At 53.5% G+C, this 12815-nt stretch overlaps 1 protein-coding gene across 1 annotated transcript; it reads right to left on the bottom strand.

Annotated features, from left to right (window-relative positions):
- Positions 1–950: 950 nt before the first annotated feature.
- Positions 951–10143, bottom strand: KPNA7 (karyopherin subunit alpha 7). Its single transcript, XM_068147388.1, has 11 exons — positions 10093–10143; positions 8778–8887; positions 8024–8152; positions 7439–7521; positions 6761–7029; positions 6196–6278; positions 4457–4720; positions 3495–3728; positions 2970–3152; positions 2199–2348; positions 951–1136 (listed from the first exon to the last, which is right to left on the bottom strand). The coding sequence occupies exons 2-11, from the start codon at positions 8841–8843 to the stop codon at positions 1059–1061; spliced, it is 1539 nt and encodes a 512-aa protein (XP_068003489.1). The 5' UTR covers positions 8844–8887; positions 10093–10143; the 3' UTR covers positions 951–1058.
- Between the last annotated feature and the right edge of the window lie 2672 nt (positions 10144–12815).

The raw sequence follows: 12815 nt of genomic DNA, 5'->3' as shown, positions 1-12815 counted from the left end.
CTCTGAGGAAGTAAAGCCCTGAACCTAAGCAGGGTTGTCTTGAAGAGTCAAACCCTCCCGAGCAGGGAACAGCAAGGTGCCACCTCTGTCTTGCACAAAAAGCCCCTGAGACAGCCTCAAGCCCTACTGACAGAAGGCTTCTAGCAGAACTTTCCACCACAAGGCTGTAGCAGGATCCAGCAGCTGGTGAACCTGCAGCAGTTTGTGCCATGCATCTGCCAGCGGAACACTACACAAAGCTGCAGGGATGGACACACAGCACCAGAGCTTGATGCAAGCTGAGCCTGAGCGCCACATCCACTCCATCCTCACTCAGAGCCTGCACCCAGAGACCAAAGTTGGAGGGCTTGGAGATAAGGATTCATGAGCAAGGGGCAGCAACATGCACTGGAAACCTGAAATACAGGTCCTCAGTATTAAAGGGCAGCTCCAGGGGCTCCAGGCTAGTGGATAGCATCTGTAAAGCTGCAGTGGGAGGTGAATTGCTGTCACTCCAATAGCTGCCTGACAGCCTTCCTGCCTGTGTCCAGGCTCTGACACTTCCACATGTAGTACACAGAAGGGTGACCATGACCCACCTTCCCCTGACCCATTTCCTTGTGCTAAAGCATCTCCCCTCACACCGAGGTGGCTTCACCTGCAGAGCCAAACACTTCAAGCAGCTTTTCAGAGCTGCTTCAGCCAATCCAAGTCAAGCCAAGAAGCTTCAGCACAAGCAGCAAGATCCAGCTGGACTTGGAGGTAACATCCTTCTCTCCAGCAGCTTAATGCAGTCAGCAGAAATATTTCTGGCTGTGCTTTCAAGCCAGAAGAGCCCAGGAGCTCAGATACAGCTCTGTAAGGCCTTGAGATACTATGGAAGAATCCACACCGTGTACAACATCAGCTTGAGGGAAAACACAGGCAAAAAATAAAGTCAAAAGGCAAGAAGTACAAAGACAGAAGTGCAATTTATTGACAAGTTTCAAAGTGATCTTTGCTCCTCTTGGTTTGGATGGCTGAACTCTACAAAGATCCCTCCACCCACCAGCTCAGCTCAGCTGTGTAGTGCTTCACCTTCAGAAGTCAAACTCTTCATTGTCCACAGAGAAATCAAAGAGTCCATCCTTAATCCCAGGCTGCAGCTCTGCACATTCCTGGGAGGAAGTTGAGAGCTGTTTAAGGTTCTGCATTGTAATGAGCCCAAGCTTTTTGCACCAGAGTTTGCCTGAAGGTTTTTTCACTGTTTTCTTTGCTGTACCAAGCTGTTAAGAGCAGCTTGGCTAACAGGACCCTCCAAGACCAGACCAAGTCCTCCTGTTCTTCACAGCACACTGAAGCTGCAGTGTCCCTGCAGCTCCCCAAAAGCAGCCAAGCCTACAGGCTCAGGCTTTGGAAGCAGAGGAATGGCTGGAGTGGCAGACCTCACCAATTAAATAGTCTGCTTGGAACAGCAGCAAGCCAGGACTGCTTAGGAGAGATGTTCCTGCTGGCATCCAGCCCCTCAGGAAGGTGCTGGTGCATAGGAGAGCTTCCTCCACCCCTTCACAGGGCCATCCCACAGACCCCATGCCCTGGGCAAAGAACTAAACCAGACATTTGCTCCCTGCTGCTGCAGTTCACATCTACACCGAGCCTCACCTCAGAGATCTGCCAAGCCACTAAGCCTCTTCCCTGCTGCTTCCCCACCCAAAAGACTAAGACCAGGACCAATCATGGCATCTGTGACAGTCATGCTAGCTGTGTCCCATCCTCTTTTTCCACAAGTTCATTAGCATGAGAAGGGTCAAGTAAGCCAAATGCAACCTGAGCACAGTCATCAGCTGAGTAGGAGGCTTCCATTCCTAGTGGCAAGCCAGCTCAGCTCCTAAGGAGGAAGCTTCCCCACATTTGGTATTCATATCAGCAACTGCAGTGACTCCAGCTGATGCCAGTTTAAATTCCAGCAGCAAGATGCTATCAAGGCACCTCTTGTGCAACTCATCAGCTGACAACTCAGGGCTCTCACAGACCTTTAAAAGCAGCTGGAACAAGCTGCAAGGACTACTCATGGAGAGGTCTCCCCCCAGAAAACAGCAGACAGCCACCACCAAAACAAACCCCAAGTAAAAACCCCAGCAGAACAACAAACCCTGCTCCAGCATCCTTAAAGGCTCTGCTTCATTCCCATCTGTAACAGCTTCTTATTTTCAGGTGAGAAACAGCAACAGCTCACATACCTCTGTGGAAAAGTATTTCTCTATGATATTCAGGGCAGCTCTGTAGACCATGTTGTTGTCATGGGTTTGCAGGGCTTCAATTTTCTCCAGGCCACCCAACTCTTCCACCAGCAGACAAAGCCTCTCTTTCTCCCCCAGCTTCTCAGCTACCTGGAGCAAGCAAGAAAAACAGAACCTTGTAACTGTAGCAGGTCTGAGATAGTCTTTACTCTAAGGACCCTGATCTGCAAGTCAGGGAAGCACAGTTCTTGCATGTATGATCCCTACTCAGTCCTAGGGGTAGAACTGTGTCTATAGAGCATCAGTCCCTGCTGGGATTTACTGCACAGTGGCTTGACTGCCAACCAGACACGCTGCCAAGCCCTCCTCAGTCACAGCCACACACCAAGCAGCAGCAGCTGTGACCTGCCAGCCACTGTTTGCTAAAGCCATTTCACTGGTTCAAAGGTGTGACAAGAAACAGGCTGTCAAAGTGAGGCAGAGACCCAAACTGAAACACTCTCAGGACCACCTCAGCAGCTGCATTTCTGCAAGACCTTCACCTCTGTCCAGCTCAGAGGACTACCACAAATTCTTTTCCCCCTCCAGAAGGGCTGAAGTGACAGGAAGCAAAGAGAAACAGCCTTGTCTTTGGACAACCCAAGAGTGTGCAAGAACAAGTTAGACAGCACAAGAACCTCTCAGCTCCTACAAGGTCAGCAGCTGCTGTTCTAACTCTCAGCTCACACCATGCTGCTCTTTTGGAGAAGGAATGCAAGAGACAGATCTTACCAGAAAGAAGTTTGAAATGGTGTCCAGGATGATCAAGACCATTTTGCTGTCTTTGACCAAGAGCAGGTTGAGCAAAGGTTTGAGGATCCCAGCCTGGATAAGTTTCACCACCTGCTCCACAGTGCCTCCCATTGTGAAGTTGGCCACTGCCCACACTCCTTCCTTCTGAGCTTTGAAGTCCCCCTGGAACAGCAGCACAATGAAGGCACTGCCAGACTTCAGCACCCCTCTGAGATCAGTGTGAGGCAAGGACAGCCATTTCCCTTGGTTCAGCTTGGTCCAGCCCACCCTCCCCAGCACCTAGAGATGGGTGGACACCTGGCAGAGCTGCTAAGAGCAGCTTCAAGCCAAGCTTTCATGGAGGTGTACTGCAAGTCCAAGAGCCCAGGCTGCTCCAAGGACCTCAGCACTGAAGCAGGCTGCTTGGGTGGGTACAAGTGGTTCCCAGATGAGGCACCTTGGACCTCATGAACCTCAGCACTGCTTCTGCAGAGCTGTAAGAGCAGCACCACAACCATCCCTTACCTTATCAAGCACCTCCAAGAGAGGTGGCAGTAACCCAGAGGTGATGAGTTGCTGGATCTGATGGCAAGGCCCTGCAGCAACATTACTGAGTGCCCATGCAGCTTCCTTCTGGATACTTGGCTTTGGGTGTTGCAGGAGATGGGGCAGGACACCCAAGAGGCCACCATCAATGGCTGCCTGTGTCTGCTCATCAGTCCCAGTGACTACATTCCCAACAGCACGGAGAGCTGGGGTCTAGAGAGAGGGAAGGGGAGGAAAGCCTTTACCTCAAGAGACACACACCAGAAAGTCCAGCAGGATCTAAGTGCCTGACCCTTCAAGCAGGGCAAAACAGCTATGGACAGTTGCTGTTGTATTTGCAGACCCATCCTCCTAGTCTGCTCTAAGTACTGCTCTGGGCTGGCCAGTAAGATGAAAGCAGCAGCTTGACCAACAATCAAGTCCTACTGCAGTCTGAGAAGACAGCAGAACACATGAGCCACAAAGACAGACATGTCTGCCCCCTCCTCAGCTATTCCTACAGTAAGGACCAGAGGTTGGAGAGTTGTTTGTGATGCTGTGAAGCATTCAGATCGGAAAAACCCTCAGGATCACCAAGTCCAAGCCAGAACCCCACTCTGCATGGGTCACCCCTAAACCATATCCCCAGGCACCACATCCAAACCACCTCGAAACACAGCCAGGCTTGGCCTGGGCAGCTCATTCCAGTGCCTGACCACTCTTCCAGGAAGAATTTTCTCCCTAATGTCCAGTCTACACCTCCCCACTGGCAGCTTGAGGCCATTCCCTCTTGTTCTATCACTAATTACCTGGGAGAAGAGACCAGCAGCAGCCTCTCTACACCACCCTTTCAGGTAGCTGTAGGCAGCAACGAGGTCAGCCCTCAGCCTCCTCTTTTCCAGACTAACCCTCCCCAGCTCCTTCAGTCACTCTTCATATGACCTATCCTCCAATTTTCCTACCATAACAATCAAGTCTGGGCAGCCCATCAGCTCCACCAGCCTGGGGAGAACCCCTGCGTCCACCACGATTTGGATGCGGTCATTGGAGCTGTCAGTCAGATAGGAAACGGCCCAGCAGGCATCAGAGACAATCTCCTTGTCCTCATGCACTAGGAGGCAGCTGAGGACTGGCAGCATTGTTTTCACTGCCTCCAGGGGAGGGTAGGGGTTCTTGTTCCTGCAGAGGTTCGACAGCGTCCATGTGATGTTCCTCAGGAACCCAACCTGAAACGAGGGAGGGGTAAGATCCTCACTGTTCAACCACCAGGAAAGAGGTGGCATCTGGGTCCCTGTTACCCAGAAGCCTTCCTAAAGATTGAGGGAGGAAGATGTTATCCAGGAAAGGGACTGGAACAGTAGATTCACCTCCTCCTTCCCCCACCAATCCTAATACCTTGAGCTCCAGTGGTGTGACAAGCCACAAACCAGAAGGTGCCAAACAGCTGACTTGCTTGGTCCTTGGACAAAGTCAGAGCATTCTTGGAATCAACAAGGTTGGAAAAGACCTCAGAGGTCATCAAGTCCAACCTATCACCCAACACCTCTTGACTAGACCATGGCTCCAAGTGCCACATCCAATCCCCTCTTGAACACCTCCAGGGATGGGGACTCCACCACCTCCCTGGGCAGCACATCCCAATGGCCAACAACTCTGTGAAGAACTTTCTTCTTCTCCTCACCTCCAGCCTGAACTTCCCCTGGTGCAGCTTGGGACTGTGTCCTCTTGTGCTGGGTGCTGGGAGAAGAGGCCAACCCCCACCTGTCTACAACCTCCCTTCAGGTAGTTGTAGAGAGCAATAAAGTCTGCCCTGAGCCTCCTCTTCCCCAGGCTAAACAACCCCAGACAATCAGGATTCTTCCCTCCCCCACTCCCCAATATTAGCAGCTCATTGTCCTAGAGCAGAGCATCTTGAGGATTTGATTAGGTTTCAGACACTTTATCCCAGCAAGGATGCTCCCAGGAAAGCAGTGGAGCTATGCTCAAAGCCTTGCAGCTCCCCAGGTGTGTGTACATCAGCTGGTGTTTTATCATCATGTTTCTTCCACACAGCTCCCTAAGAGCCAAGGGTCAACTGGGCAAGGAACACAGCAGCCAGAAGTGCTGTGCTTGGGTTTGGCATGTTTGTTCCTTCAAACACACAAGGCCCAGAGGATGTTTTGCTAACCTACACAAACCATGCAGCCTCCACCACACCCAGGGATGGGAAATCTGGAGGCTTCAGTACCACTGCTACACCCTCAAGAGCTTCTCAGTTCATCTTGTGCTTCTGAGGTTGTCCTTCCCCAGAAACTAAAAACCAAGGCAAGCAGTGAGGCAGGCACCACTGCAGAAAGTCAGAGAAGCCACAGACCCAAGTTCAGACTACCCAGCAAAGCAGCAGGAGGAAGCTTGAAGGGCAAGTTCAGCCCTAGCAAACTTGCATATGCAAGCCTGCCTTGCTCCAGTTTCATCTTACTCCTAGCTTGGGATGGTCAAAGCTGGAGAGGGAAGCCAAGAACAGAAGCCACCACCTTGCCTTGAAGAGTGCTTGGCATCCCCAGCTCTGCATGTAGCCAAAGGCAGGGTCAGTGTAGGAGCAGTGTAGGGCAGGGTCTGTCACTCATACCAACAGCTTTGTGGTCCCTGAGGCAGGTGATAGAGCACCACTGACCCACCACCCAAGTGATTGAGAGCTGTTAAGAACATGAAGGTTATTTACTGGAGTTACAGGTGACACCAGAGCCAGCAAGGGAGGAAGGACCTTGCAATTGATAAGAGCATCTCTGTACAGAGGGCCATCACCTGCACAGAGGAAGAAAAGGGCTGTTGGTTGCATCTGCCCAAGTCACACGACAGTCAGCATCAAACTGCAGTCAGACCTGCAGGCACAAGCCAGGCCTGGGTGACTGAGCTTGGCTTACTCATGCTCAGGTCAGGGAGGCTTTACCAGGTGGGCAGATGTCTCATCATGGCTAGCCTGTGGCAGGCTAACCAGGGACATCCCATCCTGTTCTCCCCAGACAGCACTGGTGGGTTAGACCACCCCAGCAGCATGGAGGCTTGCAGCTGCCTTTGGCCAAGGCTCTCCCAGAACCAACACAGGGGCTTGAAGCCAGGCCATGTGAAGAGACTGAAGGGTTAAAGGGGCTCAAGAGAAGCAGCAGCTTGGAGACAAAGCTGCAGGGAGATGAAGCTGTCCTGAGGAGCATCAATATTTAGTTCCTCAGCACTGGCCTGAGCAGTGACCCCTCCACGTGCCTCCAAGTCTGGAGACCTCTGCTTACCTGCAATATTGCCCAGTGCCCACACAGACTGCTCACTAACATGCATGTGTGGGGAGGACAGGAGGGAGATGAAGAGTGGGATGGCACCGCCCTCCACCACCGCCTTGGTGTGCTCCGAGGTGCCAGAGGCGACGTTGGTCAGTGCCCAGGCTGCTTCAAACTGCAGAGAGGCATTGTCCTCATAGGTGAGGAATTCAACCAGCCTGGGGATGATCCCCAGCTTGATGACCTCATTGACAGGGGGGCTCTTCTGCCTGGACAGCAGTTTCCTGCAAGCACAGATACAACACAGCCTGCCCTGAGAAACCCTGCCTGGTGCTGTGGTAGACCATGACCCTGGCACAGAATCAATCAGGTTGGGAAAGACCTCAGAGATCAAATCCAACCTATTACCTAACACCTTGTAACAACTAAACCATGGCTCTAAGTGCCACATCTAATCCTTCTTTGAACACCTCCAGGGACAGTGACTCCACCACCTCCCTGGGCAGCCCACATGCAGCCAAGCAAGGTACAGAGGGCACAAACCAGGCACCAGCCAAGGGTTGTTTGGGCCAGCAAGGCTCCTTTCCCCTTCAGCTCTTCAAAGAGCTCCTCAAAAAGGAAAGTTCTGCTAACAGGACCCAGCACAGCTCCATCAGCCACCTCCTCCCAGCACGGAGCAGCCAGGCAGCATACCTGGTGGCCTGCGTGGCCAGCAGCTGCAGCTCAGGGTTGCTCCCATTCACACACTCAACGATTTTCTCCAAGGACAGCTGAATCTGTCAGAGGGAATGACTGAGTCAGAGAGCAAGGCAGGATTCCCTCTGGTTTAATCTTCAGAGTCAATCAGCTGTCTAGACCCAAGTCAGTCACCACTTCATATCTAAGCAATGTCTCCCCTTGATGCGATGCAGTTTCGAGATGAGGCAGAGGGAAAGAATCCACAAAAGCCTTTGAGGCAACCAATCCTTGTAATCAAGCACAGAAAGTCACTGACACCATAATGGCCCTGTCAGCTCACTAATTACCCCCCACACTGCACAGGGAGCCAGACAGGAGCTTCACCAGCTCCCAGCAGGCTGGAGAGCCAGCCTGTTCGACCTGCCATCAAGGGAAGCCACACAGGACATCATCCCCATGCAAAGAAATCACCCAGCAAAAGGCCAGGGAGGCTAACACTGCCCAGCACTGGGCATGGGGCTCAGGAGCAGCATTGCCAGGTCACCCAGGTCCCTGCAGCTGGACCCACAATACCTGCATCACTGCTGCTGCCCCTCTCACCTCATTGGCTTCATCTTCAGCTGGAGCGAGGCTCTTGTCTATGGAGATGTTCCTGCGCTTCTGCATCTGCTCATCCTTCTTGGCCTTCCGCAGCTCAATGCTCACCTCCATCCTCTGCCTCCTCAGGGCCTGGGGGGGAGGGGGGAAAGGCACCACCTCATTCTACAAGGAGCTCAGCTACACAACCCTCTGCCCCAGGTTTCCTAGACAAGGCATCCAGAAAAAGCAGCATCTGCCCTTGGGCAGCTCCCTGCTATGGGCAGGAGGGTTATGGAGGAGATGGGACAGAATAAAGCCTCTCACTCGGGGCCTCCCGAGGCTGTGGGCTGCTGGGTGAACCAGCAACCAGTGCACATTTCTCAAGTGAGTTTGCTGAGCCTGAAAAGCAAACCCTCACCTCCTCCACTGGCTTAAAGCAAGCTGACAGATCCCATGGTCTGACATCTCATACCAGCAGATAACTGCTGAGAGCTCACCATGCCAGGGTTAAACCTCCTCTCTTCCCCAGCTCAGCATCACCCACCCAAACCTCACATTCCCCTTGCCTGTGCCCCCACACTCCTTGCAGCCAGCTCCACACCACACCTCAAAAGCTAACTGAGCATCCCTGGCACAGCCATCCCCACTCCCCCTCATTACAGGTAGGCTGGGGGCAGTCACCTGTGAGAAGCCTTCACCCACATGGGCTCTTGCCAGCAGGCAAACCTCCAGTGGAGGCCACTGCCCAAAGTGGGTGGCAGAGATTGGTACTTACAGCTGTGTCCTTGCCCTTGTTCTTGAACTTCTTCATCCTCTCACTGTGCTCATTCGTGACTGACATCTTGACAGGTGTGAGAGAGACACCAGCTGAAAGCCTTCACCCTTCTGGGGTTCAGGACAGAGCAGGGTCAGCTCAGGACTGCACCAGCAACATCCACCTCCACCTAGAGAGGGCTGGGAGCCCCACCACCAGCCTGGGCCACACATTTTCCTTCCCCACCTCTGCAGTAGAGGGACTGCTGGAGACTCCCTGCTCTAAGCAGAGCTCAGTGTGATCCTCACAGGCTGCAGCCAAGCCACTGAACTGGATGCTAGCACCAACTGCCACTTAACAGCAGGCTGCAGAAATTACAGCTGCTGCTGGAATCCCAGGGGGAAGCTGGGCACACCACTCCATGGCTACAGGAGCACCACCTCCCTCCCAGTTCTGATCCCAGGGCTTTTAGACTTACCTGGTTGCAAAGCTCAAGCCTAGCAAGTCCTCCTGCCTGTTAAAGGAGCAGCTTAAGGTCCAGGAAGGACAGACAGCCACATCCAAGCACACACTCTCACCTTACAGCCCAGCTTGGGTTTTGAGCCTGGTCACTTCATGCCACTGCACAGCTAAGCCAAGAGTTCTCCTGGAAACCCAGTTACCAGGAAGGATTGCCAGGGGGAAAACACTGGATGGGGACTACTGAAAGTGATTTAAGCCTCTCCTGGTCAGGCAGCCATCAGCATAGAGACAAGTAAGAGCAAGAGCAGGTCTTCAGACAGTGTCTGGGAAGAGGCCAGGCTTGCACCCAGCAGAAGCAGAGCTGTCTCCAGACCACCAGGGCTAAGAGCAGGCTGTGCAAAAGCATACGCAGGGCTTCACCTTCCCTCTAGGCTCACAGCACTCACCTGTGGCTCAGACCAGCCTCCAAGAACCCATCTGGTTTCATCTTTAAGGTGAATGGTTTGGGCTTTCTCAGTCCCCTCCCTCTCCCTCCCTGTCTCTCACCCCAGCAGTCAAGGCTGGACACAGCAGCATCAGATCTTCATCCAGCAGAGCAGCCAAGCTTCAGCCCTTTCCTACCTCAGAGGACCCAGGCTGAGGCACCTCTTAGCTCTAGTCACTTACACCCCATAGCCTTAAGCCCTGCACTCAAACCTCTGCTTCTGCCTCCCCTCCTCCCAACAGAGAGGAACAGCAGCACCCCAAGAGACCTCTCCTCCTGGGGGAGCTGCCTCCACCTCAGCAGAGGTTCACCACACTTACACCAGCCAAGCAGGGGACACTGCACAGCCCTCAACAGCCAGGAGTCTCTAACCAGCAGCTCCATACTCACCACAGAACAGGAGTAAACAGCCAGCAGCCCAGCAGAGGAAACCCACTCACCTCAACTCCCTCTCATGCCCCACCACCCTCAGACTGCCTCTTTTATGGCCCACATGGAGCCACATCTCCTCTGGTTCCCCACCATGATTGGCTCTTCCCAGGACAGCCTCCCCATGATCTCCAGCTGCTCCTCTGCCATGACCACCTGGCAGCAATCATCACCTGGTTTAGGTTGCAAAAGACCTTTAAGACCATTAAGCCAGCACTGCTGAGTCCCCCCCTTGGAGATGTGGACAGCAGGATGCACCTGGAGGAGGATGGGTGGTGATGCCTCCTCTCCTGAGCTGCTGTCCTGTCTGGCTGACCCTGATAACCTTCCCCACCTCCTCTCCACACCTACACTTTTGCCCTGTTTGTGATCAGAGCCCTCACAGGAGATGGCAGCCTGCATCCATACAGTGTGCTGTGCCCTGGGGGATGGTCTGTGCATGTCATTGGAAGGGCAGGGGACAGGCAGTATCTGGGTGGCTGGAAGGTCCCCCTGGGTGGTGATGGAGCCCCAGAGAGCAGCCACCTTTCATCAGTGGGGACCAGGACCATGGAGTCAGGCAGCAGCTGAGGGGAGTTAGCCAAGCAGAGGTTGCCAGCAGGATGAGAAAGGATTAAGAAATGTGGAGCAGCAGCAGCTGCTGACACAGGTAGGGGCCAGGCCAGGCTGTGGCAGGAGGTAGCATGGAGAGAAACCCAGCAGGAACCTCTTATCTCCATGAGTCCTTCAGATTTTGGCCAGGAGATGCTGGGCTGTGTTCTGTGCCTGTCACAACCTCTATCAGCTTTAGTCAAGAGATGGTTTGCATTTCTGGTGCCCTAGCATCAGCTGCACACTGATGGGCTGCTTGCACAGCTTGTCCTCCTGCCCATGCCACTGCTCTGACCACCAGAGACCACAGCATCCCAGGTCTCAAAGCAGCCACTTGCAGCAGGGTTTGGCTCCAGCACTGCAGGCAGTGAAGTGCTGAAAGAACCCAGGCATTGCAAGCCCTCCAAACCATCAGCCCCTCTAGCACAGCCCCTTAACACCCACTCCACGTGTGCAGAGCTGCCAGCCTGGTCCTGCTGGTGTGGAGAGGAGAATCATGGAATTGTCAGGGTTGGAAGGGACCTCAAGGCTCAGCCAGTTCCAACTCCCTGCCATGGGCAGGGACACCTCACACTACAGCAGGTTGCTCACAGCCACATCCAGCCTGGCTGCAAACACCTCCAGGCATGAGGCTTCCACCACCTCCCTGGGCAACCTGTGCCAGGCTCTCACCAGCCTCATGGGGAAGAACTTCTTCCTAACCTCCAATCTGAACCTACCCATTTATAGTTTTGTTCCATTCCCCCCAGTCCTATCCCTCCCTGACACCCTCAAAAGTCCCTCCCCAGCTTTCTTGTAGCCTCCTTCAGATACTGGAAGGCCACAATGAGGTCTCCTCAGAGCCTTCTCTTCTCCAGACTGCACAACTCCAACTCCCTCAGTCTGTCCTTGTAGCAGAGCAGCTCCAGCCCTCTGCTCATCCTCGTGGCCCTTCTCTGGACACCTTCCAGCCCCTCCAGATCCTTCCTGTCCTAGGGGCTCCAGAACTGGACACAGTACTCCAGGTGGGGTCTCAGCAGAGCAGAGCAGAGGGGGAGAATCACCTCCCTCACCCTGCTGGCTCTGCTCCTCTTGCTGCAGCCCAGGATGTGATTTGCTTTCTGGGCTGCGAGTGCTCACTGCTGGCTCAAGCAATGCTTGCCCAAAGGGCAGGCAAAGCAGCTAGCCAGTATTCAATTAAAACCTGATTTTAAATCTCTTGACATATTTTTTTGGGGGTTTGGTTTTGGGCTGTTGGGGGTTTGGTGTTGTGTTTTGCTTTGCTTTGCTTTGCTTTGCTTTGCTTTGCTTTGCTTTGCTTTGCTTTGCTTTGTTTGTTTGTCCCAAGGGAAAGGGAGAGCACAGTAATCCAGAGCAGGCTCCTGGGGTCGCTGGTGGAAGGTGGGAGTGAGGTGGTGGGATAGGGGGGGGAGCATAACCCACTGCTGAGCTCTTCACCCTCTGCACCCCAGGGAGCACAGCTTGGGCCCTCTCACCCTGCCAGCTCAGCACACAGGAGCCATCTCAGGCTGAATTATGAGAGCTGTGAGGAGCAGCTAGCTAGTTGTGTGCCTGAAAGCAGCTTAAAGCAAGGTGGGGTTCCAGTCTCCCTAGTAACTAGTGATAGGATGAGAGGACATGGCCTCAAGTTGTACCAGTGGAGGTTTAGATTGGATATTAGGAACCATTTCTTTGCTGCAAGAGTGGTCAGGCTTTGGAACAGGCTGCCCAGGGGGGGGTGATGGAGTTACCATCCCTGGAGGTGTTAAAAAACCCAGGTAGAAGTGGCACTTCAGGGCATGGTATAGTGGGCATGGTGGTGTTGGCTTGACAGTTGATCTTGGAGGTCTTTTCCCAGACTTAGTGATTCCAGGCTTAATGATTTCCAGCATGGACACCTCTGGAAATATGCTGTGCAATACCCAGGCTGCTCCAAGTCGTGGATTCAAAGCCCAAGGCTGTATCAGTTCTCCCTGTCAGGGCAAAGGAAAGGAGCTGCACACAGCTTTGGTGTGGAAGGCAGCAGGGGGAGGGGAGGTTTGAAAGGAGACCTTCAGATCAACCTGGTGTCTGTGGGCACTAAAAAGCCAATTGTGCTAATCCTAGGTGCTGTA

The sequence above is a fragment of the Melanerpes formicivorus genome, unplaced genomic scaffold, assembly GCF_026170545.1.
Source record: "Melanerpes formicivorus ecotype bairdi unplaced genomic scaffold, bMelFor1.0.p_v2 SCAF_14, whole genome shotgun sequence".
Taxonomy (NCBI): Eukaryota; Metazoa; Chordata; class Aves; order Piciformes; family Picidae; genus Melanerpes; species Melanerpes formicivorus.
Note: the sequence above shows the minus strand (reverse complement) of the source record. Positions and strands in the feature narration are given on the sequence as shown.